We start from the raw sequence: 27702 nt of genomic DNA, 5'->3' as shown, positions 1-27702 counted from the left end.
CTGGGATGGAATGAGCAAGCTGAGGTGGGTTCATAAAAAGATTATTAAACCGTCAAACTTTTGATAATTTTTTAAAGAATCCTGCCGCCATTTCTGATTTAATATTAATTAAAAAATATATTTTCATCACTTATATTCTAATTTTTATTTAATGATAAATGAAACCGATTTTAAAAATAAATGAAACAGAGGAGGAAGAAATAAATGAAAGTGAAAATGTTCAAAAAATAAACGTTGTTAAACCAATTACTGAAATAAAAATTTTTTCATCTGTTGAAGAATTTAATGACTATTATGCTAATAATAAAAAAATATTTGAAGAATTGACAACATGTAAATTGAATAAAATGTTTAAAGTTGATGGATTCAAAATTTCAAAAATAAAAGGAGTGGTTAGTTTGAAATCTATTCCTCAATCAAGAATCACCTCATTAATGAAAATTAATGATTTAACAAAAGAATAGAAGAGATTGAAGAAAGAATGAATCAAATAATTGATTTCATAAATTCAAATAATCATTAGTTTCTTAAAGTTCAATGTTGAACTCATCAAATTCTTCTTCATCATTACCATTACCTTTAGCGAGTTTATTTACTCTTTCAACTTTATCTTTTGATAGTCTTTCGTTTAATTTTTTCTGAAGTTTTTCGTTACCAAGTTCTAAAATTTTACATGGATGATATTTAAACCCGTTAAATTCTTTTTCCTCAGTTTTAATCATTAATCTACAAAGAACTTTAGTGAGGTGGTTTTGTTGTTTAAACCATTTATCCTTAATATTTGTTATAAATTCAATATCCGGAATTAATTCCCAAATTTTTGAATTTTCGATTAATTTACCATCAAATGCAAAAGCAATAGGTTTAATATTAAACTTACCTTTATAAAATAAACTTTGTACGCAATCATCAAAATAAACGTCTACTTGTTTAACCTGGGTGAGAATTGGTGAAAGTTTATCCATTAATTGATTCACAGTCACGAATTTTGATTCACTCATTTCTTAAAAAAAAAAAAAAGTAGTGGGGCTTCCAGGCGCGTTGCGCCCTCTAGCCCCTAAGAAACTAGAGGAGGAATGATACAAAGACCAGATGAAAAAAATAAAAATATTATAATAAAATTAAATTTTTAGTCTTAAATTGTTTTTTTATTCGGTATATTCTGAATCTTGAATGTCTTGGAAATTTTCTTCTTCTTCGCTCTCTGAGGTGAGGATTTCTTCGACTTCTTCTTCTTCGCTCTCTGAGGTGAGAATTTCTTCGACTTCTTCTTCTTCGCCATTGGGAGCAACAAATCCTGCAATGAAAACTTTGTATATACCTTCTTGAGGAGTCTCTATGATGAAAGTCGTATTGTTGAGGAAATGGAACTCGACATCTTGAACAAATTGGCAACTGCTGTGTGTGAATTTTGCAATTGTGAGAGGCTTTCCTTTATAGCCCTTGGGAAAGCTTGAGATAGTTACTGTTCCTCCATATGGAACTCTGGCAGGAATATCTAAAGCAACAGTTGTTATAACGTGGAAATTGTCTACGAATTGAGGCATAGGTTCAATGCAGTATAGTCGTTTTGACTGGTTGTCTTTTGTGTAGAAATATAAATAGAATGACCTTTCACCATGTTCATTCAATTCTTCCAAATAATTGTATGAATTTGGATATAAACGGACAAATTCAGCAACTTTAACTTCTTGTAAATGCTTCTGCAAGTTCTTTGGAAACAAGTGAATGAACTGGTCAATAGCTTGCAACGCTATGAGATTGGCAGTAACGGGTAAATATGAAGCAAACATGTCAACAAGTACGCCAGGGTCTTTTATTTCGTTTTCAAGAGGCTGAATGGCATCCATGACAGCTTGAAACATCTCGTTATAATCTCGATTGTCTTCTGAACCCCACTGTTCATTTAACTTATCTAACAATTCTAACCTTTTCTTTGCGTATTTTCTACGAACTTTCTCTGAAAGAGGAGTGTCGCTATCTTGTGTGTCTTGAATTTGAGACTTAAATTGTTTGCAAAAGGCGAGATATCGTGTTTGCGACCTAGTGGTCATTGCAGAATGTGTTTCTGTATGTTCGATTGGATGTGTTTCTGTATTTTCGGGTGGTTGTGTTTCTGTATGTTCGATTGGAGTCTGATTGGTATGAACTTCTTCTGAAAATGCTTCTGTTCCGATAGTTGTTGTTGCCTGACCTGTTGGCTGAGCTGTTTCTTTGTGCAAATGCATATTGTCCAACAAATTGTCTTGAATTGTATGAGGAAGTTGCTTTGGTATTATAGGAGGTCGTAAGGGTTTTGAGAATGGTGAGACATAAGTTGTAGGAACTTTAACTGCAGAGGTAGTCGACGAATTGTTTGCGACACTTTTTCTTCCTTCCATTATGAAAAATAAACTGTTTTTTTCGGACTACTCATAGAAAAGTTTAAAATAAACCGTTTTCGTCAACGGTAACCCCCTCTATTTTTTTATTTTATTGAAAGTCTCCGTTGGCAAACCGTTCCATCTCAAATATTGAATGAACTATAAACGTTTTTTGTTTTCTATATATACTTTTTTGTCCAACGGTAAAACTTTTTGCACAACGGTTTTTGAGAGTCGTCGCCGTTGACTTTTTTGTAGAGCACTCAAAATAGTATAACTTTGTCCTGACAAGTAAGGGTCTATCGTCGCTACAGGAAAAGTTACAGGCGTTCTAAGGAAGTATACTTTGAGAAGCCTTTCCCCCTTATAGAATGAGATAGGACGGTTATTTTACAAAACTGACAACACTTTGACCGAGTAGTTTTTTGAGCTGAACAAAAAGTGTCATATAAACATCTGTCAAAAACCGTTTTTTACTTCACTTAAAATGCCACGTAAGCTACGTAAGAATATACGTAAGAGGAAGGAGCATTGAAACATCCAATAGTAAAACTGACACCACAACAACAGTTGCAACAACAAATGATGAATGACCCCACTATGTTGCAACAAATGTCAAGCAACCCTATGCTCTTAAACCGAGTTATTGGTGCACAGAGTGGAGGTTTAAGAGCGGCACTTTTAGCGAAAATGGCAGGCTATGGTGGAGCTGCAGACGGAACAGCTTATAACCCTCAAAGTCAAATGAATTTGAGTTCACTCAAAAATCAAATAACAGATGTCAAAAAGTCAAACATAGACATACAGAAACAAATAAGTGAAAACGAAAAGAAACTAGAATATGACAGACACACAAAGAAACTCAATGAGTTAAACGTAGAGAAAAAGAAGAAAGAAGAACAACTGAAAGAACTAAGTACAGAGGAATATGCGAAAAAAGTGTCAGAAAAAGCAGCAGAAGTAGCAAAAATGGAACAAGATGTTATAAATTTGAAAAACCATACTACTCAATATAAAGTACTGAAAGATGAAGAAATAAAACAAAAAGCCCTGAAGACATATATGGATAGCGATGAGTATAAAAAAGAAGTTGAAGCAAATGTAAAGGCAGAAAAACTTTTACAGTTGCAAAACCAAACCGTACAGTATGAAAACTTAGCACAAGAAAGTAAAAATAACGACGCAGCCATGCAAAAGGCAATGAAAAGCGCAGAATATATAAAAGCTAATAATGACTGGTTAGATGCCCAAGCCAACGCTAAAGCAGCCCAACTTATAGGGTCAATAAGGACAAAAATACAAGCGGATGAAGACAGTTCAAATGAAGCTTTAATGAATGCTGACTTTAAGAACGCCTTCGAAGCTCTTCATAGTAAGGTGAAACTAGTGAACGACTTCTCATCTGGAAAGAAACTGAAGTCTGAAGGTTTCGACAAAGAGTTAAGAGAAGTAGCACAAAATATGACGAAAATAACAGATGCAGCAACGAGACAGGCAGTTCAAAGTGCCTATGACGCCGTTAGAGCAACTGTTGTGGAAAGTCAAGAAAAAGAGTTACAACAGACCAAAACAGACCTAGTAAATGCTTTCTTAAAAACGAAAAGTCAGGTAGGACATTATGCTGCAGATGGAACATATGTGCCAGCTGGTGGAACTTATATACTAGCTAGTGGAACTTATATACCACCAAACCCTCCAAGAGAAGCACCTGCACCAGGACTACCTAAAACATTTACATCGTCACATGGACACAGACACAGGCATGCACCAAAACCAACACAACAACCAACAGTTCAAAATCCAACACAACAACCAACAGTTCAAAATCCAGCACAACAACAACAACCAACAGTTCAAAATCCAGCACAACAACAACAACCAGCACAGCAACCAACAGTTCAAAACCCTGCACAACAACAACCACAAACAGAGCAAGGACATAAAAGAAGTAGAGAACAAGGAAACCAAGAATTCTTAAAAATGCTTAAGGAAGATTATGGTTACCCAGATACTCTTGACTTTAGTGACAGATATAAAGAAGCTATTAGAAAGTTCAAGGAAGGAAATACTGACCCGAACCTATTTAGCTTTATGGCTCAGCACCAAATGGGATATAATTTCAAACCTGGAAAATACAAACTCGCTAAGGAATATGATTTAATAGCATATCATCCAAATGACATGACTGAATTTACTCCGAGATATTTGGTGTCAGAGCTAAATGATATTTCAACTCTCTTCATGAAACGCGTAAAAAATAGAGACGGAACGAAAGAAGAAAGGTTTATGAGTCCGGATGACTTAGATAGGGAACTTGTTAAAAACGGTCTCGGAATATATGAAATGCCAGCAGATGAGGTACAAGAAACTCCACAGGAAGAAGTTCAGATACAACCAGACATGGAAGAAATAGTTCAGCAACAACAGCTAGAAGAGCCTGAAGGAAACGAACAAGTCCCTCCTTTGGAAACTAACTTCACAGAACTAGATGAAGATTTGGAACAGCCGAAAAATCTTGACCCTCAACAAGAGTATGAGGTGAATATGGAATCTTTCCAAGAGTCTAAGAAAAATTCGGCTGACATGGTAGAAGAATATCGAAAAATGTTTGCCGACATACAAAAGACTCCAACACCAGATGAAAATATTCAGCATAGAATGGAAGTACTGAAAGAAAATGTACGCAAATACAACAACCCTTTTTACTTACGACCATATAACGTTCAATCTTTGGCTGAACTCGGTGAAAATAAAAGGTTAAATTTCAACAAAACATATAGAAATGAAACATTGTTTAAAGTTCATTCAGAACCTAACCAATATGGAAACAAACCTACTTTTGTTTCTGCAGACTATGGAACTACAATGAGATGGGGTCATAAAGCTAACCCGGATAGGTGGTTCATAAACTTACAACCACAATTCCAAGAAGTTGTAGACGCAATGGAAGTGAATGGTGAACCAGATATAGCTGGTATTTTCAGCGCGGCTTTAATGCCATTGAAAGATATGAAAGATGCAGATATTTTGGACCAGTATGAAATGAACATGGCTGATGGAAATATAACACCTGACGTTCTAGAACATTTATCTCAAAGAACTACACAGAACCATAGAGATGGTATATTTGGTGAAGAGTTTAGAAAGAAAGTTAGGGAGAAGAAGGAAGAGAACCTATTGTACATGACCTTGCAAACGAAAGTTTACAAAATGTCATAAAAACTTACTTTGCAGACAATGAACCGAGAAGGGATGAATATTTAAGAAAACTCAAATGGACAGTACCAAATGAAATGTTAGTATTGAAAAACATGTTCCTTGACAAAATAAAACCAACTACAGAAATAAATGACGCAAGACTGAAACATTGGGTAAAAGCTTTCCCATTCACAAAAGATATTATTGGTAACATGGAAAGAAAACCAGAATGGCTACAAAAACATATATTTGGAAACGAGCTTATTCCATATGGACAAGCTATATTTGAAGAGCTTGAACCGGAAACTCAGGAAAGAGTCATGCAAACAATACGCGAAGACTCAAATACAAACTATGACAAAATCTTTCTAGGATATAGGTTACCTGAGATGGCGACCAGAGCCCAAAGGCAAAAAGGACATGGGAAATTTACAACATACTAGGTGAACATGAGGCAAAGATGCAACAACTTGAAGCAGAGGGCAAGTTACCAAAAGCGACACCAAAGAAGAAGAGAAGAGTAGAACAAAGTGAAAGTAGTGAAGAAGTAACTTCATCTAGTGAAAGTAGTGGCAATGAAGGAAAAAGAAGAGTTAAAAACTCAGCCAGGAAGAAAGTAAAGCTTGGTCCACGTGGGTTCTATTATGACACATAAATCCAACTATTCTATATTTTTACCCATATGAAATGTACGCCGCTCAGAATATAACGCCAACAGTTTTGGATGCCATGAACGGAAATGTTTCCGAATGGTATAACGAATGCGACAATGCCATTAGAAGGTCAGAAATAGTTCCTGGAACTTACGAATATACAACTGCTGTTTCTTATGGAAATGTAGTGAGTTTGGTGAAGGTTCTTCAACAACAGTAGATATTGCATGCGACAGGTTTCATATTATTTCTATTGACAACTCATTCTTATAGTGGAACAAGACATTGAAATAAAACCTTCTGCCAAGTTGTCTGACAAGAAAGGTTGCAATGGAATTTTCTATGTCGGATACCAATATGCTCCAGAAGTTTTCATGGGATATAAGATATATTCTAACTCTGACTTAGTTCAAACAGTAACATGGGCAAACTATGAATGGTTCGCTTTGAGAAACTCAGTACAACCACAAGCTAGAGAACAAACAGACCAGTATGCAACTATTGAGAAAATAAGAAGACTTGACCCTAACGTTCCAGGAGTTTATGTTAACCTTTCTGGTTCAGATGGACTGCTGCCACTAAAGTAAAACTGAAACTTAGAGTTCCTTTGTCATCTTTCCTCATCTTCAGGTTTTTAAGATACTTGCCAAACTGGGCAGGAAAAATTTCTATCGAACTTACTCCAAGCAAAAATAACTTAGTCATTGCACCAACACAAGACCCATTCACTATTACTGTAACTGGAACTGGTGGACCAAGTTCTGTGACTTTTGCAAAGACAAAGTTGACTTAGACTTTGGTTTCTCAAACTTCAACACTGAAGTAAACTATTATTTCAATGCTGCTGGAACTGCTTGGGACCCAGTTAAGTTCACATGCGAAAAATTTGAATGCAAGAGAATAGAAAGCAGACTTGCCGTTTATATGTTGGACCCAGATATTTCAAATGCTTTAGCTGCCAAATATATTGCAGTTCCACTTATGTTCCCTATACACCAAATATCTGTCAAAGACTTTGCAGGTGAAGTTGGAAACCAAAGTGCTGACCCAGGTGCAAGAACAGATATTGCCTTAACAACTGCAATGAAACATGCAGATACTATGTTTGTACTGTTCAGACGAACTATAAATGACTATTCTTGTTTCTACAACCCTGGTATTAAATATCATATAAACATAGATGGCAAATATTATCCAAGAGAAGAATATTCTACAGTTGAAGATATGAGGTCATACAACTTGACATTAGATGCTATGAACTTTAACAACAACTTCACAACAACCATTAACCCTGAAATGCAAAGTTCTATTATGCCATATGTGAAAGTATGGACTCATACAGGAGGTCAAAAAACTCAATATACAAATGGAGACCGTTCAAACTTTTGGCTTGGCATTCCATTTGCTGACTCAGAAGACTTTATGGGTGGTATTTCAACTGTTGGTACTGTACAAATACAATATACTGGTGACAGAGACGGTCCAGATGAATTGAAAGCAAAGAAGTTTACAAAACCAATAGCACTTTTCACGGAAGATGCTCTTTTGAAGATTCGTTCGATGAAACCTGCTGGGGCTCCTCAGATTGGCATAACGACAGCTTCCATCGAGCAGATTTTGGCAGCAGGTCAGTAAGTTGTTCTTGAACTGACTTCTCTCCGTCAAATATTGACAGTACGCCAGTTTTGACATAATATTGTATTATAAACTTTCCTTTAGAAATATCGGTCAGTTTTGTTGTTATATTTTGTCTGCTTCAAGAACTTTCACCATTTCGGTTATACCAACTTTCTTTGCTTTATGAAAATATTTTGGTTCAGCAAAGACTGCTATTCTATAACATTTTCCATTGTTTGTATAAAGAACTATTCTGTCAATGTATTTGTATTGTTTGTGTGTGTAAACTTTGTTTTGCTTCAATTCAAAGAGATATCCGAATACGTCCATCTTTTTATTCTAAGTAAAATGTCATTTCCGAAAAATAGAAGCGTAAGTGTTTCAAAAGGTTTAATGGCGGTGGCAGATGTGAAGTTAAATTCACCAACTCAAACAAACAGTCAAAGTGTTGTTGTCAATGTCAAAGACAGAGATGTTGAAGTGGGGAAACCATACGAAGACGAAGATGGTATAACAATAGTTCCTGTAAAAGAACAACCAACATATCCTGAAGTTAGCAGAGACTTAAGTTCTGTTGCAGATATTCGAAATGACTACCAACAACTAAAGACAAACTTAAAACTCAGGAGAAGATTTGTCAAGCTTTAGGTCTAATGTTAAACTTGGTCGAACACAACCCTGTAAAAGTGAATCATATGTCATTGCACCTCATGAAGTTTTGAAAGAAAACTATGAAAACTTTTTGACAGAGGCAGACGATATAAACATCAAAAGAAATAGAACCCGACATTGCTTGCTGTGGTGTTTCATATAATGTCATTGACAAGATATTACGTTATGAAAGGAGGTGAGACGTTGAACTTAAAATATAGTTTCCCAGACGTTATAAAAATATTTGACGACCACAACATTTCATTAAAATTTAGTTGCTAAGTAAATGGCAGAAAGACATTAGTGGTTTATACTATTACGACTAAAAACCCTGAGTCATATAATTCTATAACAACAAACTTACAAAGTCTTCAAGACGATATTGTAAACTAACCTTAAACACAATGACGACTAAAGCCTGTTTTGCTCTTTTGACACCAGAAGACTTTGTTGTTGTGAATGGTAAAAAATACTTCTTTGAAGATACTTACTCAGATATACCACCAACAGGTTTTTGTTGACTTATTTTAATACTTTAAGGACGATGTAACATGTGCTGCAACTAGACAGGTTTCATTATGTTTGGGATGTCCGACTGAGTTTACTATAAACAATATGAGCTATAATACAAAACTTATATCTGGTTTTTACTACCAACAGTTTCCTATAACAGGAAAAGGTGTCATACAAGGTCTATCTGTTCCATTGACTTTAAGTACACCTATTTTTATTATATTGTTTCAAACTTAGGTTCAAAGTGTTATTCGAATGTCGACAGAAACTACTAATGACCAAAAAATACTCATGCGTATAAACAACACTTTCTCTGCTGGTTTGCCTATTGTTCATTCGAATGCAGAGTTTTCAGCTTTAGTAAACTCAAACACTTTAGCAACATAAACTTAACCTTAGTTGACGCAAACTTTGTTCCTGTAAAACTTTATGTCCTATGTATTTGTCAATGACGGCAGAAAGTTTCGAATTGGAAGATGCAACTGGTGAAAGTATTGTACTACAAGAACAACTTCAACAACAAATAGCTCAAGAACAACAAATGCAACAAATGGAACAAATGCAACAACAAAGTCAAGAATAAAAAAAAATATTTTTTTATTTTTATAAAAATGTACAGAATAGATGTTTCAGATTTTTATGACTTCCAAGCCTTCAGAAATATGTGTCCATTTAGAGACTATAAAAAAAGCAGTCGAGAATTTGAAACGTTTAGTCATTTATGTCGACTCTGCCCCAGAATGTTATGTCATGAAAGAATGGGATGTTGTCTTTAACAAACAAGAGCGACAATAGTTTCAGAACAAGAATGTAGACAGAAACTTAAGAAAATAAAAGTCGTACAAGTTGGTTATGAAGATGTTAGATGCTTGGGATATCTTATTGTCAAAGTTAGAAGATTTTTCAGTTCGTGGTATAAAGTTCTATACACCTTCTCCAAACTTCTATTCTATCTTCACTGGATATAAATACGAACAAGTAGAATGGAAAGAAAATATTATAGAAGCTTGGTTAGACCATGTCAAAGAAATTATATGCAATGGAAACGAAAAGGTTTATGAGTATATCTTATGTTGGTTTGCAAACATCTTACAACATCCAAGTGCTAAAAATGAAACTGCTCTCATCATAATTGGAAAACAAGGAACTGGTTAAGAACACTTTCTTTACAGATATCTTATGCAAACTGTTAGAGGGCTATTCCGAATCCGAATATGACAAACTTAGAAAACATCTGCGGTAAATTTAACTCTTCAATAGAGAATATGAAACTTATAGTATGTAACGAACTTCAAAGTATAGATACAACAAAAGTTTTGAACTCAGATGCTTTGAAGAGTCTTATAACAGACAAAGTTGGAGTTGTTGAAAGAAAATATAAAGACCAAAGAGTTTGTGAAAATGTTGCAAACTTCGTCATGGTTTCAAACAATGCTGTTCCGATGAAGTTAGAAAGTTCTGACAGAAGATATGTAGTTGTCAGAACGTCAGATTCTCATATGCAAGATACAGAATATTTTGACGACTTAGCAGAAACTTTAACATCTGACTTTTACAACACTTGTTCTCATATTTCATGACATTAGATATTTCTAAGTTCAATCCAAGACAAATTCCACATACCGAAGAGAGACAAACATTGTTAGAAGCAAACAAGAGTGTATATGAACTGTTCATAGATGAAACTGACTTTGAGTGTTTAGATGAAAGGTCATTGTACGATTCGTTATAAACAATATTGTCAAGAGTATGGTTATATGACAGCGTCTAAACGAACATTCTTGGCAAATGTCAAAAGTCTTTTAGACATACAGAATGTGTATATACAAAGAAAAATTTTTCTGAGTAAATTTTAAAAAAAATATTTTTTTTATCCGATAGAAAGATGACGAAATTCATCTCAGTAAACAAGTACATGTCAGGACTTAAAGAAGAACTAGACCCATTCACATATTTGAATGTTTACTTCTACCATTTTGAAAAGTCTTCATTCAGCAAAGTTTGGAACATCGAACCAGTTAAGTTTGCTATTGTGACTAAAAATGGTGCGAAATTTGAAGACTTAGACATAGAAGGTTTGTTAACAGTCAAAGAAAGTTTTGACAGAAGGTTCTCAAACCTTAAAGAAGGCAAAGCATACAAACTTGTTATACCTTATGAACCAAAGAAAGCAGACGACTATGAATATTATGAGTCTAAAGTTGTAGAAGTTCAAGGTAAATTGGGTAAAAAGATTTTAGAGTCTAAGCCAGTGTTTACTCCTAAAGAGGAAGAGAACATTGACATTGACCCAGAAATGTTCTAAAAATAAAATTTTATTTTTACATGTCAAATTTCTCTTCTCTGGCTCTGGTTCTTCTCTCTTCTTCTACTTTTTCTTTCTTTCTTTTCTTCTTCTTTTTTCTGGTGGAGTTATTGTCAAACTTCTCAGAACCATATTTTTGTAAAAGTTCTTTGTCCTTTAATAGCTCTTCTATTCTGTTTTCTTATTTCATCTTCAAGAACAGCGCATGTGTCTTCTTTGCATTCTAAGAAGTTTTGTTGGACTTCATCTCTCCAAGAGGCGTCATCTCTGTCAACAAGTCTGTCATTGACAAATTTTAAGACTGCTCTGCTTAATGTTTTATGGTTCTTGTCATATTCCCAGAAACAGAACTTTAGAACAAATTCACCTTTCTTGTTTACACTATGTAAGATTTTATGGTCGACAGATGTTTTGCTGTCGAAAAGCTTGTCTCGAATATAGATAGCGAAATCGCTAGACATTTTCTAAAAGATAAAAGTTTTAATTTTTCTAAAAATATGTTAGAAAAAAAGTTTGCTGACATTGACAAAAAACTTGAGAATGTTTTAAACAAGAACAAGAGGAAGTTGGAAAATGCTCAGATAAAACCCATACATGACAAGTTCTTATTTGCTCAGAATGGTATAACAGGTCTAATTGCACCACCTGGGTCGGGTAAGACTTTCACTTATCTTAAAATGGCTGCACAACAACAAGAACTAGATGAGAAGAACCCATTCTATGAGTTAGTTGTTATTTGTAGTACTTCGGGTCAATTTGACCAAACCGTCAATTCGTTCAAAGATATTATAAAAAAGTCAAAACTAGTATGTATAAAAGATACTGAGTTGTTAGATTGGATAAAGAAGTACCAAAGAAGAGTTTTGAAGTACAATGCTATAAATGAGTATATAAATTCGAAGTTTAAAGACCCAAATGAGGAAATGCAGAGAATATTAGAGAAGAAACACTTCAGAAACAACAGAAAAGAGATAGAATACATTTCGAAGAAATTGCAATCTTACGATTGGAAGACTTACCCTCACAGATGTCTTCTTATCTTAGATGACTTTGCTTCTCATCCTTTGTTAAAGAATAGAGAACAAGACATGTGTCGAATTCTTAAGAAGCTCAGACACTTTAACATCTCTGTTGTCATTTGTGTACAGACAGCCAAGAGTTTAAGTAAGGATGTAAAGAGAATACTTACTGACATTGTACTTTTCCCCGGATTGTCCGAAGACGATTTCATGGAACTTATGAAAGAGTCCATGGCAGGTAAGTTTGACAGACATGAACTATGGGAGAAGTACAAAGTCATACAAGACCCTCATACTTCTTTCAGAATTCACATCTACGCAAACAAAGTTCAAATTGTAAAAAGTCAAGCGTAAAAATAAATGGTTCATTTACTCTGCTTGTTTGAAGTTGTCAAAATACTCTGTTATTTTTTCCTTCAGTAGCGGTAAGTCTTCTTTGAAGGTAAGAATTGTACAACCTTTCATATCATAGTGTGTTTGAGGTAACGTATCTTGAACTATTTGTTTCACATCTTCATTTGGGGTCATTGAAATCGGTAAGTTTTCGCGATAGAACCAATTTCTGTCAGATTTGTAAATCTTAGCAAGGTCGTAAAAGCTTTTGTTGTTTCTTCTGACTAAATGCAACATAACCATATCTCTGTCTTCTTCATTTTCCATCTCTTCAGTATAAATCATATACTTATAGTTCTTTTCCTTTCCTTTTGGTACCGAACGTGGTATTCTTTTCTGTATGTTTTTGTCTTTTGCTTCAATGACTTCATCTTTTGCTTGAAGTTTCTTTTCCATCTCTTCACGTTCTTGTCTATGAATTTCGTCAAGAAGTCTGTAAATATACCAAGCATAACGAGGCGAAGCCCACATTGCAACAGCATTTACTAATAGTCTATGTACATACCAACCTCTCAAACCATTTGGCAAATTTTTACGATTTTCATGAGTTTTAAGCGACCCCGAAAAAAGTCGGTCTCGCTGTGCTTCGCTCAAAAGTTCTTGTGTGCTTTGGTTTTTGAACCAATCGTCTGTATGTTTAGTATCTGGAGCAAAACATGCTGTCAAAATACTTTGCATTTGGTACATATCGTCTTTGACCGAACGAATGAGACGTAACTGTTTGTTATACTGTATGTACTCATATTCTTCACTTATGGCTTCATGAACGATAGCAGTTGTTGTGTTCTCTGTTGTTGACATTACTGTCTTTACATACAAAATAAAAAAAATATTTTATAAAAAACTAGCGTTATTTTCTATCTTGTATAAAAGACCAAAAATAAACGCTTTACATGTATTTTTCAGCAACTTCGTCAAATAATTTTATAGCACTATCTATCTCATCTACTTCAAACGTTTCTTTACCTTTCATGGGAGCACCATACATTTTCTCAAACTTTTCAAGCAGTTCTGTTTCAGCAGCTCTCATATCGTTAACAAACACAACCTTGACTCTATTGACTGTACTGTCATATCTTTGAGTTATATTATATGTTCTTCCTATCTTATATCTCTTTGTATTGAAGTCCTTCGGTTTCTGAACGATGTAAAGTAAGCCTTCACTGCAACGTTCCGTATCGAATGAACCATATGTTATGAAATTATATCCAACAACTGGGTCTAACCATAACAAAACTATCGGTATAAGACTTTTGTCTATAAGATATGCTGTAGTTCCATGAAATCTTACCGATATCAAAAGCTCAGGATTTCTTGTCAAAATTTTCTGACTAGAAGCATTTCTAACCCAGTCGTGGGATGTTTTCTTTTCAGATAGTGTTAAAATGTCTGACAAAGAATATTTTTTGTATTTATTTGAGTATCTTACGTTTAAATCACCAATTCTAACCACTTTGGTCTCATTGTCTATCTTTTTAACTGTTTCAAACTCAGTGTTTGTCATTTCCTGTTCTTACATACAAAATAAAAAAAATATTTTAAAAAAACTAGCGTTATTTTATTTTTTCTATCTTGAGGAAATTCATGATTTCATAGAGTTTTTTTACGATTTTCATGTGTTTTAGGTGACCCCTGTAAAAGTCGGGGTCGCAATTTTTCACGATTTTCATGAGTTTTTTTCACGATTTCAGGGATTTTTTTACGAAGTGTTAAAGTTCACTTCGTAAAAAAAATACAGTTATATCATGATTTTTGGTCATTTTTTCACGATTTTCATGAGTTTTATGCAAGACCGAAAAAAGTCGGTCTAGAGAAATTTCACGATTTTCATGAGTTTTTTTCACGATTTCAGGGATTTTTTTGACGAAGTGTTAAAGTTCACTTCGTCAAAAAAATACAGTTATATCATGAAATTTGGTCATTTTTCCAGCAAAAATATATTTTAGGTGGAACCAGGTCACCAGGTCACCAGGTCACCAGGTCAAATGAACTTCTCTTAAAATTACTGACAACACGACATTTTGACAACAACACAGGAAATAGACTTCTTCGTATATGTTTTGTCATGATTTCATCGTTAATGAGCGTAAATCAGACAAAAATAGATTTCTACCATAAAGTTTCACAAGCGTTTTACATGGTATATGTTGTGATGGTTCATGACTTTAAACAGTTTTGTGGCTTCTATTTCTTCTTTTAGTACATCGAATTTTTTAACAATGCCGAATGTTTCTTTATATTTCTTCTTGACGTCAGATAGAAGGAAATCGTCAGCTGTTGGATAGTTTTTGTTCAGAAATGTCAACATGTCCATTTTATCTTCTGCTGGTTTCTCTACTTCTTTCTTTAAGTCAGCATAGTCTTTTCTCATACGTTCTATCTCTTTGACGGAGTAGTTATATTTCCTTGTTGCTGCTTTACATTTTGAACATTGTGGGTTCATTTTAGCGTTATATTCTGAAACCTTACCTGCAAGTATGACCAAGGCGTAAATGGTTTTCTTTAACTCAAAGGCTGCTGGTTTTATTTGTTGGTTCCATACCTTACCTCTTCTATCCTCACCTCTTATCTGCAAGACACACTCAGCAACTAACGAAACAAAGTTGTCGTAGGTCTTAAACTCCTCAGATTTATATATGTCCATGAAATATACCATATCGCAGTCTTTGTGGTTGCAATGAAATCCAAGAAACTCATAGTTTACATTACGTATGAACTTCTTAATTTCAACTGAGTCGGTTGCTTTGACTTCTATTTCATCGAATTCTTGAATAGTGAGCTTTTGTTGTTGTATTTCAGGAAGTTTAGGTAGATGTTCCACCAGGTCCTGCATTTCATAAAGATACTGTTCATTTGTTTCATCTTTTGCAGTGCAGTCTAAATCTCCTTGGAGAAGTTCCTGCTTTATCTTCTGGATTTCTGTTTCGAAAGTATATGAAGAAGGAATGAAGCTTTTCATTTCTACTAACATTGAAGTTGGGTTCATGACTAAAGAGTTTGGTGCTGTTGTTGCTAACATGTTCTTACAATAAAAATAAAAAAATATTTTTTTAAAAAAAAACTAAAATATATTTTTTATCTTAAGGAAATTCATGAGTTTTGTGTGTTTTCTACGGTGGAGCCACTTTTGGCTCGACCTCAAAACAAGCATTTTGTGAAGAATATACCAACCGTCACAAAATTCAACGGTTGCTTTTTATACAAAATTCAAGAGTTTTGCGTGTTTTCTACGATGTTGTCAAAATGTCGTGTTGTCACACTTTTTAAAAGAAGTTAAAATGACCGAGGCACATAGGCACATAGGCACACATGGGCACATAGGCACACTTCAGTTCTTCAAAACATATACGATGAAGTTTATTTCCTGGACTGTTGTCAAAATGTCTTGTTGTCACACTTTTTAAAAGAAGTTAAAATGACCGAGGCACATAGGCACATAGGCACACCTAAAAACCATCTAACCAAAACTCATTTTTCAATACTTTTTCAGCACTTTTCCGTAGTTGTATATGAAAGACAATTCGAGATAAAAGTCATAGTACAATGGAATAATATGCTGCACACTGTTTGTTGTGAACCAAACTTGAAAGTCAGAGAAACTGTTACTAGGTGGTTCGTAGAATTTAGAAGCAAAGTCATAAAAGTCCTTACCAATACAAAGAAAACTGTTGTTGCTTGAACTGAAACTTGCATGACACATGACATTTTGAGGGTCAAACACGTTTCTATAAACTGTCAAATCTGCTGGTGGAAGTATAAATTTAAATGGACCATCTGGTGGTAATGGTTCGTTCTGGTTTAGTAACCGAAGAAATTGTGCCCAAGAACGTTTGTCTACTCCCCAATATAAAAACTCTGTATCTCTTGGAGGGTTAATTTCAATCTTTTGAAATGAAACGGTGGAGTTCATCTTGTCATATTCTAGTTTCAGATAGTATGTTCCATTTAGTAAAGAGTCGTATTTTTCTTGAAATTCCCAGTAGTATTTGTTTATTTGAGTTTGAAAGTCATTTAGAGTTTTCTCAAGACTTTCGTCTGAACGAATTGTAAAGATTTTCATTTCGTCAAATTTTTCTATTAGACCATCAGAACCTTTATACTGACCATGAAAATATACTGCGAACATGAAGGCGTTCGTTCTATTTGAAAACAAAACTCTTCTAAATCCTATTGCCTTTGCATCTGAAGGACTTTGAAGCCAACGAATTGGATAGTCAAACCTGTAAGCCCCGGATGAAATTTCTTCATCTGATATAGTCCTACCGGCATTTGTGAAGATATAGTCTAACGGTTTTGTATCTGCTACTTTTGTTCTTTGTTTTTCAACCTGAAGCATTTCATATATGTAAAAATATATGGTTTTAAAAACGTTTTATTTCATGCAATGTTTTTATTTCATGCAATGTTTTATTTCTGTGCCGTCTTCAAGTATACCCCAATATTTCCTTTTTGATATTACATGAACTTCGGAAAATACCTTATCTACCTTAAAACAGCCCATCTTTTCACCGACCATTCCCATTTCAATGAGTTTGTTGTATCCTTCTTCGTTCGTCATGAGTGCGTCGATGTTCTCGTAGTATACCACAACTTTGGATTTGACCTCGGAGAAGAATTTGTTGTAGTTGTCAAGGACTGCTTTTGCGAACTGAGGGTAAGACCAATGTTCGACAATAGGTTTTAATGTGGTTACTAAGCCACTTTGACCTTCGGTGAACTCGTACTTCAAAACAAAAGGAGAAAACCTTTCAACAAAGTTGTCGACCTTCTCATAGTGTTTACTCTTCATCTTTTGAGGTTTTTTAATGGAATATCCCCATGTCGAATTCATAAGCAATTTGAGTGTCATTGCAAGCTTGGGGTTTGAAGCTTTCCTAATATCATACAGTTGTTGTATGACCTTTCCAACTGTATAGTTCCTTCCCGGGAACTCACCATCTTCGTTTGGAATTCCAGTCGGAATATATTGGACAAACTTCATGTACGCAGCGTTAAGGTCGACATAGTATATCTTTTCATATGAGTCGAACTTGTTGCATCCAATCGGTCCAGTTTTTGGAAATTCAAGCGAGTCTCTTATCTTCTGAGAAACTTCTCCTGTTATCTCATAAACATCGTCAAAGCAACCTGTTTCATATAAAACCTTCTGACCTAACTCTGATGCTCTCCAATACAATTTGACGTCGATTGGATGTCTCAATGGAAGTTTGTTTATAGCATCTTGAAGTTCTTGCAACCTCATTGGAAGTTCTTCTGGTTCAGGTTGGTATCCGAACAATCCAACTCCTTTTGGAACTGTGTACTTCTTTTGTGCTAGAACTTTGTCTGGAACAACTTTTGGTCTTACCAACAATGAAAAGTTTGTTTCGTCTTTTGGTACAAAAGTTTCTGTCAGCTTGTCATCTGGAATTGGTTCCAACAAACCTTTCTCGAAAAGAATGTTAACAGCTCTGACAATGTTGCACTTACCTCTTCCGAACAATGGGTTTGTAAGACTTTCGTTCAACATGAAGTGGTTGTGGACAAGTACAATCTTCAACCATGGTAAGTCTTTGTCAACAACATAGTCGTCATGTGAAGAACCTTTCTCAGTCGGAATGTTAACTCGGATATTGACATTTGCCAACGGTGCAACTTTTGCCAATTGACCTCTAAGAATGTACCTTGTCTTCACACATGACTCAAGATACTTCATCTTCTCATCTGTAACAAGACCTGAGTTCCTGAGACATGTAAGAATACAAGGTTCATTGACAATTGTTTCAAGTGAATTGTAAATTCCATACCTTGTCAAGTCAATGTCAGACTTGTTTATGAACGGGAAGTATCCAGCATGTTGTCTGACTGCTTGAGGGTTAGGTTGATACCATTCGAACTTCACGCTTGCAATCCCTTCAATCGCATTCAAAATATCTGAGTCGGAGTCAAACATTTGTTCTCTCTTTGTAGTCTTGAAAGCGTCAAGAAGTTGTGCGGCTGTTGTGACATTGCCATGTGCATAGTAAATATGGCCATCTAAATCTGTTACGGTTAGTCTGAGATTGTGTCCTTTCTTATTTCCGTCTTGTATGGCAGCAAGTACACCCATGAAGCCTTCTTTGTTCTTTCCTTCGTCAAAGTTTACTGTAAAGGTTCGACCAGATGTAATTTTACTTCTAACTTCACGATACTTTTCATATGCATATCTTGTTCTTTCCATGGGAGCATGTGCGTCTTCACCTTTTCCTTTTTTCCTTCTCAAAGGATACAATTGTTCGTCATGTTTCCAGTAGAATCTGGCAAAACCGTCGTGTCCTTCAACTTGAGGCTCACTAACATCGAAAGGCATGTTCATAAGACGCTCTTCTTCTAACCTCTCTAGTCTGTTTGGATAATTGGCGCGTGCTGTTTTTAAGTCCATTTCGTAGCGAAGACCAGACAATTTGTCATAGACTTTTATGGGTCTTCCCTTCCTATATTTAAAATTCTTCGAAACTCTCCAGCCATATCTTTCTAACTCTGCTTTTATTCTAGCAGATTTTCTATCCATTCTATATGGGGGCATTTTTATAAAAATAAAAAAATATACTGTTTTAAAATGGTATGCCATATAGCTTCTTGAATTTGTTAAGAAGTATTCGAACGCATTTTCCATCTGTATCTCTAGCGTTTACATGAGCATAGCCCGCCTTAGTAAAATATACTTGTAATTTCCTATAGTTTACGCCGGTATAAAAGTAGAAAGAGTCTTGTTCTTCGCTATAGTAGTAAAACTCAAACGTATGCTTACCATAGTCTGTAATTTCAATTGTTTCATCTTCTAGTTCGTCGACAAATTCGAATACAATATCTCCAAATTTGCCTTTGTTCTTATTGTTTTCAGAACGAGTGACCCAACGCAAGTTTTCAAGTCTATTGTCGTTTCTTATATGGTTTATATGGTCTACAAAAGGTAAATTGTTAGGGTTCGGTATAAAATGAGTTGCAATGACAATATGTTTAAAATAGTTTTTTCCACCCATCCTCATAGTAGCATATCCGTCATTTCGCTCACATTCGCTTAAAACTCTTTTTGTCTTTTTGTTTCTGACTTCAAATGACTCACAACAGTGAATTTCATATTTCTCATCTAACAAACAAGTTTCCCAACGGTCTTCTCCAACAAACTCAGCGTACATTTCAAATAAAATAAAAAAATATTTTTTTGAAAAAATGTTTTGTTTTAAATGGTATGCCATTTCATATTTCTCATCTAACAAACAAGTTTCCCAACGGTCTTCTCCAACAAACTCAGCGTACATTTCAAATAAAATAAAAAAATGTTTTTTTCCTTTACTTAACATAACCGCCCGCTACCATAAGTCTTTGACGCCAACCCATACCAGCTAATGAAGGTTGACTTGGTTTAGTCTCCAAACCAAACTTTGGTTTTGGTTTATCTTCAGTTTTTGGTTTTTCTTCTTCTATCGGTTTTTCGTCACTTTTCGGTTCTGCTGACTTTAGCTCACTTGCAGGAACAGTTGTGTCGTCAACATCTTCATAAATATCATATGCCATTTGTTTTTGTTTTCCTTTCAACTTTTTGTGTTTGTTGTAAAGTGTAGAATATTTCGACTCTAAGTCAATGAGATGTTCTATAATGAACTGTTGGTCGGTGAAGTAAACTTTTCCATCTGTTGTCTCATAAACTCCTTCAGACTTCAATATTTTATTTGTGAGAGTCTGTTTCTTTTTTGAGATACTAGCCGTTCCATTTCTATGAAAAGTGACTTTGTAGTTAGGGTTTGTATTTCCAGACCTCACACTTTCTATTATTGAATTTTTCTCTTCATCTGTAAGTTCTTTGACAGGTTTTGACAATGGTTCTGAACTTTTTGTTTGTGGTGTCAAATCTACCGTTTCAACTTCTTCGGTCATTTCATCTCAGTAAAAAATTTTAGTTTGGTTTGTTTTCAACTGGTTGTTGTTGTTTTTTAAGTCGGTCTAAAACTTCCTGAGGTATAGGAAGAACTTGACAAACACGTGGTGGTGTAACTGCTGGAAGCCGACAAAGCCATCTTGAGCCCATTTGTCTCAATGCTGTATTGTTCATTTCATCTCAGTAAAAAAATTTACATTCCCCTTTGAGGCGGTTGAGGTTGGTTATTGTTTACCCACTGTTGTGCATGGTTATATCCTCTGTTAAAGAATCTTTCACCTTGGTCCATATAGTGTCCTGCTTGGTTATAGTAGTCATTTGCTTTGTTATAGTAGTTTCCTGCTTGTCTTCCTACATTGTCCATCCATCCTTGAACTTTTCCTCTTGTTTCAGGATTTGGAATAAGATTTGCTGCATCTCGTGCTACATCCCAACTTTCTGTACAGTTTGTATAATAGGTTGTGCTTTCTCTTTAAGTATACCTAATGTACTCAAAATCTTCCTTCCAACTCCAAATACACCTCTGGCTATTGTTCCCACTGCGGGTAAAAATCTAGATGCGACTCCTGCTAATGCGCCAAATAAACCCATTTCTTATGGGTTAAAAAAATGACGAATCCAAACAAGGACCCCTATGTTTCTAAAGCGACAAAAGAAAGCACTCATGGTAAAATCTTTAGTTCAACACCAATGCTTGGTTTATGGATATCTTGGAAAACATTCCGAGGTATAGAGAAGATGGACCACCATACTGGCTAATATTTGTCGGTCAAAACACAAGATACTGTGAAGCCATACCATTACAGTCCAAAAATATTTTAGATGTGAAAACTGCTTTGACAATATTCGTTGACAAATACCATCCAACAAAAACTGACATCTGACTGTGAAAGTTCTTTCAAATCAGACGATATTAAAAACTATCTGCGTTCAAAAAATGTAAACCATATTTCATTGTCGACCAAAACCATTCTGCTCTTGGTGTCATTGACGGTTGTATAAAAATGTTAAGAGACTTAAACCAACCACAAGGTGGTGAAGCAAATGAAATGTCATATGACGACAAATATAGACACTTCTCCATGGCAAAGATGAGACAAGTTTTAAATATTTACAATAGCCGTAAACAAAAAGGTTTGGGAAACCATTCCCCCGAAGAAATGAAAAACAACCCTGACTTAGAGAAAGACTATATATTTAATAATTTAGTCAAAAGAGACAAACAAGAAAGAATGCCGGGCTTCAAACTTCAGAAAGGTGACAAAGTAAAAATAGAAATACCTAAACGCGACCCATATGAAAATACTATTGACTATGACAACAACAAGTACCCGACAGGTACTCACATTCGTGTTCGTAAAAATAGAAGAAAGTATACAAGAGAATATTATGAAGTTTTAGGCAAACATGGCAAAATGTACAGACTGCAAGCAGAAGATAAAACGACTATTGTCAGACCTCGTTTCAAACTTGTCAAAGTTCAAGGTGGTATACTTTCAAAGACAGTTCCTAACAAATATAAGACAACTCCAGACGAATATGCTAAAGAAGTGGAACATGACGACTAAGCATTTCTATACCATGCGTAAACTGTCATGTAAGGTGGCATGTAGTCTTTACTTTGTCCCGTTGTTTGCGTATACCCTGAAACGCGATGTATATGGTTTCCTCCTCCCTCAGTGTTACTCCAGTAACAATCTATAGCAAACTTAACGTTGTCTTTAACATCATATCCTTTACCTTTTGTCATTGCTGACCAATCCCAATATCTATGCTTATGCCAACCTGCTTGAGATGTACTTAAATCTATGTAGTGACTGTGTGCAGGTAAATTTTCACCTGAAATCGTTTTACTTCCACCTGTTTCCTTTGAAGAGTTTGCACAATACAAAAACCTGTCGACTATTTGAGTCCAAGTTCCAAAACCAAGTACTACTTCTGGTCTGGTAGAGTTCATTGACGTATAAATAGAACCAACCGGGTAAATGGTTTGAAGTATTTCTGTCTTTAATGTTTGAAGCTCTGTTTTGTCTGCTTTCTTATCTAACATTGTTGGTAGTTCATATGCTTCAAAGTTTCTGGCATGCTCTTCGATATTCCTGCAACTGTTAACTAAATTGTTAAGAGTATCTTTTACGCTTGTACTCGGATTCTCTGAAGGTGCACTTGAACCAAGGTCAAAGTTCAATACTATGTCGTCTGCTGTAAAAGTTGTAAAACTTGTATGTGTATGTCCAACGTCACTTTTCCTGTTTAAGGTTTCTTGTAAGTTTGTAATATTTGCAATGGTATGTGTATGTCCAACGGCACTTTTCCTGTTTAAGGTTTCTTGTAAGTTTGTAATATTTGCAATGGTATGTGTATGGTTCTTGTCGGCTTTAAGGTCTAAACATCCTGAAACCCATCCTGTATCGGCTTTAGCTTTTAAAATCTTTGATGTCCGTTCATTATACCATTCAACCCTTTCTTTAATTTCATTGTCTTTTTCATCCACATATACTACTTCTGCCTTCTTCACTAACGCACTAGCCACACATGCTAACTCATCGTCAACATATGTTTTATCTGCTTTCTTTTCAACATCCTCTTTCGTTGCATATGTTGCATCTGCTCTGTCATGTTCTTCTTGAACTTTTTCAATGACATACTCTTTGTCAGCTTTGTTGTCAACATCTGCTTTCAAAAGAAGTTCTTTTATAGGTTTCTCGTTTAAGGTTCCTTTTGTTGGATTTATACAAACAGTATGGTTCTTGTTGTCTTGAAACAGAAACTCATCTGTCATTGGGTTTAATGTCAGTTTTAAGCTTCCTTCTTTCAATGACTCAGATATCTTAGAATAGTTTGAAAAGTTTGTTGTGTTCTTATTTAGAGCTTGTATAATGAGTTGTCGGTTGTGTTGTATTTCTCTCATAGACGCTGTTTCATTTGACATTTTTATTCTAGATAAAATATGCTTCCAATAGAAAAGGAAACTTCTAGAGTTGCTACAACTAAACCATTAGATGAACTTTTTACGAATGTCGGTCAAAAGTTTGAGACAGAGACCGTAAAGCATGAAGGCTATCGTTTTGACTACCCGTTAAGATGGCTAAGAGACCCATCCGTCACAAAAGCTATTGGCTTTCGTAGAATGAAGTTCATTTCAGAAGCCATACATGGTTTCCCATTTACGGTCGGTTTTGTAGTTCGATACTATAACAAAGAAAAACGTACGTATGAGAAATTTGAACAGGGAAAACTTTTACAAGTTAGTTTGCTTGTAAACTTAGAAACAACTCTTCAAGCTTTTCAAGAAAAAATAAACGATATCTATCTCGAATATGCAAAACAGTACAACATTGACGAAGGAGAGTACCATCTCGATATTGTTTATGACAGGAAAAATGCAACTGTTAAAATCAACAGAATAGAAGACCTTGGAGAAAACGTTTATATTTCTACAAAATATAACAACTTGGCATGGTATAGATTTTTGAGGATGTTAAATCAGCCTGCAGAATATCCAGTACACCCGGACTTTTATGAAGTCGAAAACCCTAATGGAACATATGAAAATGTTTTCGACTCAGATGCTATTATAGTTCATGCTTCATTTTCTGGTGCACAAAACTCTTTTTTATGCTTGGCAAATGACTTTTACGAAAAACCTACAAAGCTATATGAACCACCAAGTGGAAGTATTTCAGACTTTCAAGTATGGTTTACTACAGATGGAAGAAAGAGAATAATTCCATTATACCATGCGTTTTACTTAGAACTTAGTTTCATATACAACTACTATCGAACGGTAAAAATATAATTTTTTAATACGGTTGAGGTGTTGGATTTGGTTGCCAACTAGACTGTGGTGCAGGTTCAGGCTGTTGTATAACAGGAGCTTGTTCTTCTGGTTCAGGGTCTTTAGGTATAATACCAACAAACTGACCTACTCTTTTACCAATATTTTTGACACGTTCCAAATTCCTCTTCCGACAGATTTTATTCCATTCCATATACCTCTTCCAACTCTTCTGAAGAAGTTTCCAATACTACTGAAGAAACCCATTTTACTATATGTAAAAATCTAATGTCCGCCTAGTCTCTTACGTTTCCTGTTGAGTTCCATAGCATTCTTTAACTGGAGCTCATACATTCTATTTCTCCTCTGGTAGAAAACATACTCTGGGTCAACTCCTGTGTTCGCGTCATCTGCATAGAGTTGTTTATATCCCACTTCAGGGTTTGTATAAAACTCTTTCCATCTCATATTTGCATACCATGGTGGCAAACCTAACGCAGCGTCATTTGACATGGCAGTTTGCATTTGTACATCTGTTGGCACTTGACCATAGTTTGCCATTACAGTTTGTATTCTAACTTCATTTGGAATATTCTCTGGGTTTGGTTGTCCAGGTTGCTGTGCATTCGCTAAGTTCTGTGCGTCCATTTAATATTAGATAAAAATATCTCTTACGAGTACATATACTGAACATTTGCAGGCATTGGTTCATCTTCATATTCTCTGTACTTTTCTGCCACGTCAAAGAAATAGATGACACAATGGAAAAAACCTAAAACAAGTAGTCCTATTTCAAACCACATTTACCTACCAATAAAATTTCTTTGTTGTGACACTTTTTCCGGTTTATAGGACCTCTCTCATATTCTATCTTGTCATATCTAAACTCATAGTCATGTATGTCCTCTAACCATCTCATAACGGTTTCCAAACCACTTTTATCGGATGTAAAGTAAAAGCATGGATGGTTATGTAAAACGTCTAAAGTTTCTAAAGAGTCTCTCAAAGTCCAGTCTACTTGGTATTGAAAATCCCATGTGTTATAGAACGGCGGGTCCACTATAAAGAAAACATTTTCCTTGTCTTTATATTTTTCATACAACTCTGTCCAATGACATCTCACAAACTCTATACCCTCAATATATTTTTCTATGTCCTCTTTGAAAACCTTTGTATAGTTAAGATATAAAACGTTTGACATAAGTGTTTCAATGTCATGAACTCTTATAGAACCACTATATAATAGTCTAGCAGATATACTATCCCAGTCTATATATTCTACTTTTTTCAAAACCTCTCTGACAATATTTTTCTTATCTAATGGTATACGTTCCATCTTACCTATAGGTATCTTTTCTTTTAACTCTTTCAATATTTTGTTAGTGTCTGGTATATGTTTGAGACGGTTCATATAGTTGTCGAAGTCATTGCATATAATCTTTGAGTCTGGGAATACGGTATGGCACAGATGGGATATATAGAAACTTCCACCGAACAAATCTACAAATGTTAGACCATTCGATAGTTTCTTAAGTTCTCTCAATAGAATATCTTTACATCTACTCTTATTTCCAAAGAAGGGTAACGGTGGTTTTGTAAAATTCATTTTATATATATAATAAAAATGTTTTTACCTGAAAAGTGACAGAAAACTGACAAAACATGAAAACTACTCGGTCAAGTCTTGTCAGTTTTGTAAAATAACCGTCCTATCTCATTCTAAAGTTTCTAAAGAGTCTCTCAAAGTATACTTCCTTGGAACGCCCGTAACTTTACTGTAGCGACGATAGACCCTTACTTGTCCGGACATAGTTATACTATTTTGAGTCCTCTACCGAAAAGTCAACGACAACGACTTTCAAAAATTTTTAGGGCTAGAAGGCACGAAGTGCCTGGGAAGCCCCCTTCACCCAAAAAAAACTCATTTTATACTTCAATTATACTAAACATCTTCGGGGCTAGAGGGCACGAAGTGCCTGGAGGCCCCACTACCTTTTTTTTTTTTTTTTTTTCTTACGAATTAAAAAAATAAATTATTCAAAAATATAAGACATGAATTTTTAAAGTTTATTTTTTATTCATGAAAATAATTATTTCTAATTTCTTTTACTCTCTCGTATATACTAGATTTAAAGAATTCAGAACATTTCCCATAATCTCCTAAATGTTTTCTTATCCCTAACGTGTGCCAGTTATTATATGAAACTGAATAAACTTTATCTTTATCTTTACACCTTTCATCACTTCCAATATATTTATATCTCAGTTTTGATTTAGCATTTTCATATTCATTAGCGTTTAATAATTCACAGTCTTCCTTTTTAAATTGATGTTTAAGATATTCAGGATTTAATACTCTACGTTTATATGCTCCTAACTTAGTTCTAAAGGTTTTTCTACAAAATTTAGGAATTCCATCCTCTTTAATGTCATCAATGATTTCCATTTCATTATTTTCAATTTCTTCTTCTCGTTTATGAGGTCTTTGATTATGACTCCATTGATTCCATGAAATTAAATATTCTTTATCATTATATTTATACCTCATTAGCTTATTTTGGCTTTCATATTCATTTAATAATTCACAATCTTCATTTTTAAATTGAAGTTTAACCCATTCAGGATTTAAACAATGTTTAATTAATCGCGGAATATCTGACATCATCTATATATAGCTTCTTTTATAAAAGATAAAAAAATAAATTATTTTAAAATTAATGTTAATTTTTTAAATGATTTATAAATAAATATATTTTAATGCATCGTCTATATATAGATGTAACAAAAAAAGTCACTAAATCCGTCATATCCTACTACTAAGATTTCGGAAATAATTTATTAACTTTATTTAAGTTCATATGAATTAAATGATTCAAAAACAATAGAAAAGTCGAAGGAAATAGAATTTTAATCCATAAAGTAATATTCAGACAAAATTATTCAAGTAATCGGGAAGGAAATCATTACATTTGAGGTTTCAATGAACATGACAAGAATTTTAATGTTGACTTACATCAGTTGTGTGAAGATTTAATTATTAAATTTCAAATCAAATCAAATCCTAGTCTTTTTAAAGGGGTTCTCCGACCAAACTGTTTGTATCGTCAATCAGCTTGCATGCTGATATCTTTTCGCTTTTTCTTTCTGATAAAAATGTAAATTTGATAAATAAGAAATAATTCCACTCCGGATATGAGTAGTTTAGCTATTAGTTCATTATGGCAAATCACTTAGGCTCAGTCATACATAATATGTAAATATTGTTCACATATATTTTATCAAATACATATTCTCAATTAGATTTTGCCAAATTAT

The 27702-nt window shown here is 34.5% G+C and overlaps 16 protein-coding genes and 2 pseudogenes across 18 annotated transcripts, besides 1 other annotated feature; 8 read left to right on the top strand and 10 right to left on the bottom strand.

The window, feature by feature from the left end:
- Positions 1–26402: part of a mobile genetic element that runs on past the window's edge.
- TVAGG3_0917030 (attachment subunit-related family) lies at positions 1149–1793 on the bottom strand (the record flags this gene model as incomplete). Its single annotated transcript, XM_051252060.1, has 1 exon — positions 1149–1793. One exon carries the CDS (start codon positions 1791–1793, stop codon positions 1149–1151), a length of 645 nt encoding a protein of 214 aa, XP_051077634.1.
- Positions 3108–3433, top strand: TVAGG3_0917020 (protein of unknown function, DUF4106 family; the record flags this gene model as incomplete). Its single annotated transcript, XM_051252059.1, has 1 exon — positions 3108–3433. A coding segment is annotated over one exon (326 nt), but the record flags the coding sequence as incomplete, so codon positions are not given.
- TVAGG3_0917010 (protein of unknown function, DUF4106 family) lies at positions 4108–4341 on the top strand (the record flags this gene model as incomplete). The annotated part of the gene is made up of 1 exon (XM_051252058.1): positions 4108–4341. One exon carries the CDS (start codon positions 4108–4110, stop codon positions 4339–4341), a length of 234 nt encoding a protein of 77 aa, XP_051077632.1.
- TVAGG3_0917000 (protein of unknown function, DUF4106 family) lies at positions 4344–5027 on the top strand (the record flags this gene model as incomplete). Its single annotated transcript, XM_051252057.1, has 1 exon — positions 4344–5027. A coding segment is annotated over one exon (684 nt), but the record flags the coding sequence as incomplete, so codon positions are not given.
- On the top strand, positions 5412–6085 carry TVAGG3_0916990 (annotated as a pseudogene). Its single transcript has one exon. A coding segment is annotated over exon 1 (674 nt).
- On the top strand, positions 7439–7849 carry TVAGG3_0916980 (protein of unknown function, DUF4106 family; the record flags this gene model as incomplete). The annotated part of the gene is made up of 1 exon (XM_051252056.1): positions 7439–7849. One exon carries the CDS (start codon positions 7439–7441, stop codon positions 7847–7849), a length of 411 nt encoding a protein of 136 aa, XP_051077630.1.
- TVAGG3_0916970 (protein of unknown function, DUF4108 family) lies at positions 10881–11300 on the top strand (the record flags this gene model as incomplete). Its single annotated transcript, XM_051252055.1, has 1 exon — positions 10881–11300. The coding sequence occupies one exon, from the start codon at positions 10881–10883 to the stop codon at positions 11298–11300; it is 420 nt and encodes a 139-aa protein (XP_051077629.1).
- TVAGG3_0916960 (protein of unknown function, DUF4106 family) lies at positions 12389–12673 on the top strand (the record flags this gene model as incomplete). The annotated part of the gene is made up of 1 exon (XM_051252054.1): positions 12389–12673. The coding sequence occupies one exon, from the start codon at positions 12389–12391 to the stop codon at positions 12671–12673; it is 285 nt and encodes a 94-aa protein (XP_051077628.1).
- On the bottom strand, positions 12689–13513 carry TVAGG3_0916950 (KilA, N-terminal/APSES-type HTH, DNA-binding family; the record flags this gene model as incomplete). Its single annotated transcript, XM_051252053.1, has 1 exon — positions 12689–13513. The coding sequence occupies one exon, from the start codon at positions 13511–13513 to the stop codon at positions 12689–12691; it is 825 nt and encodes a 274-aa protein (XP_051077627.1).
- On the bottom strand, positions 14835–15731 carry TVAGG3_0916940 (organellar and viral DNA polymerase type B; the record flags this gene model as incomplete). Its single annotated transcript, XM_051252052.1, has 1 exon — positions 14835–15731. One exon carries the CDS (start codon positions 15729–15731, stop codon positions 14835–14837), a length of 897 nt encoding a protein of 298 aa, XP_051077626.1.
- On the bottom strand, positions 16188–17048 carry TVAGG3_0916930 (uncharacterized protein; the record flags this gene model as incomplete). Its single annotated transcript, XM_051252051.1, has 1 exon — positions 16188–17048. The coding sequence occupies one exon, from the start codon at positions 17046–17048 to the stop codon at positions 16188–16190; it is 861 nt and encodes a 286-aa protein (XP_051077625.1).
- TVAGG3_0916920 (DNA/RNA polymerases family) lies at positions 17103–18911 on the bottom strand (the record flags this gene model as incomplete). The annotated part of the gene is made up of 1 exon (XM_051252050.1): positions 17103–18911. One exon carries the CDS (start codon positions 18909–18911, stop codon positions 17103–17105), a length of 1809 nt encoding a protein of 602 aa, XP_051077624.1.
- On the bottom strand, positions 19285–19869 carry TVAGG3_0916910 (His-Me finger endonucleases family; the record flags this gene model as incomplete). The annotated part of the gene is made up of 1 exon (XM_051252049.1): positions 19285–19869. The coding sequence occupies one exon, from the start codon at positions 19867–19869 to the stop codon at positions 19285–19287; it is 585 nt and encodes a 194-aa protein (XP_051077623.1).
- TVAGG3_0916900 (phage tail repeat-like family) lies at positions 20024–20608 on the bottom strand (the record flags this gene model as incomplete). The annotated part of the gene is made up of 1 exon (XM_051252048.1): positions 20024–20608. One exon carries the CDS (start codon positions 20606–20608, stop codon positions 20024–20026), a length of 585 nt encoding a protein of 194 aa, XP_051077622.1.
- Positions 20628–20783, bottom strand: TVAGG3_0916890 (uncharacterized protein; the record flags this gene model as incomplete). Its single annotated transcript, XM_051252047.1, has 1 exon — positions 20628–20783. One exon carries the CDS (start codon positions 20781–20783, stop codon positions 20628–20630), a length of 156 nt encoding a protein of 51 aa, XP_051077621.1.
- TVAGG3_0916880 (uncharacterized protein) lies at positions 23560–24408 on the top strand (the record flags this gene model as incomplete). The annotated part of the gene is made up of 1 exon (XM_051252046.1): positions 23560–24408. The coding sequence occupies one exon, from the start codon at positions 23560–23562 to the stop codon at positions 24406–24408; it is 849 nt and encodes a 282-aa protein (XP_051077620.1).
- TVAGG3_0916870 lies at positions 24413–24654 on the bottom strand (annotated as a pseudogene). The gene has a single exon. A coding segment is annotated over exon 1 (242 nt).
- TVAGG3_0916860 (uncharacterized protein) lies at positions 24673–25035 on the bottom strand (the record flags this gene model as incomplete). The annotated part of the gene is made up of 1 exon (XM_051252045.1): positions 24673–25035. The coding sequence occupies one exon, from the start codon at positions 25033–25035 to the stop codon at positions 24673–24675; it is 363 nt and encodes a 120-aa protein (XP_051077619.1).
- Positions 26403–27702: the final 1300 nt, after the last annotated feature.

The sequence above is a fragment of the Trichomonas vaginalis genome, chromosome I (genome assembly GCF_026262505.1).
Source record: "Trichomonas vaginalis G3 chromosome I, whole genome shotgun sequence".
Lineage (NCBI taxonomy): Eukaryota > Parabasalia > Trichomonadida > Trichomonadidae > Trichomonas > Trichomonas vaginalis.
This window is presented reverse-complemented; position numbering and strand designations above follow the sequence as displayed.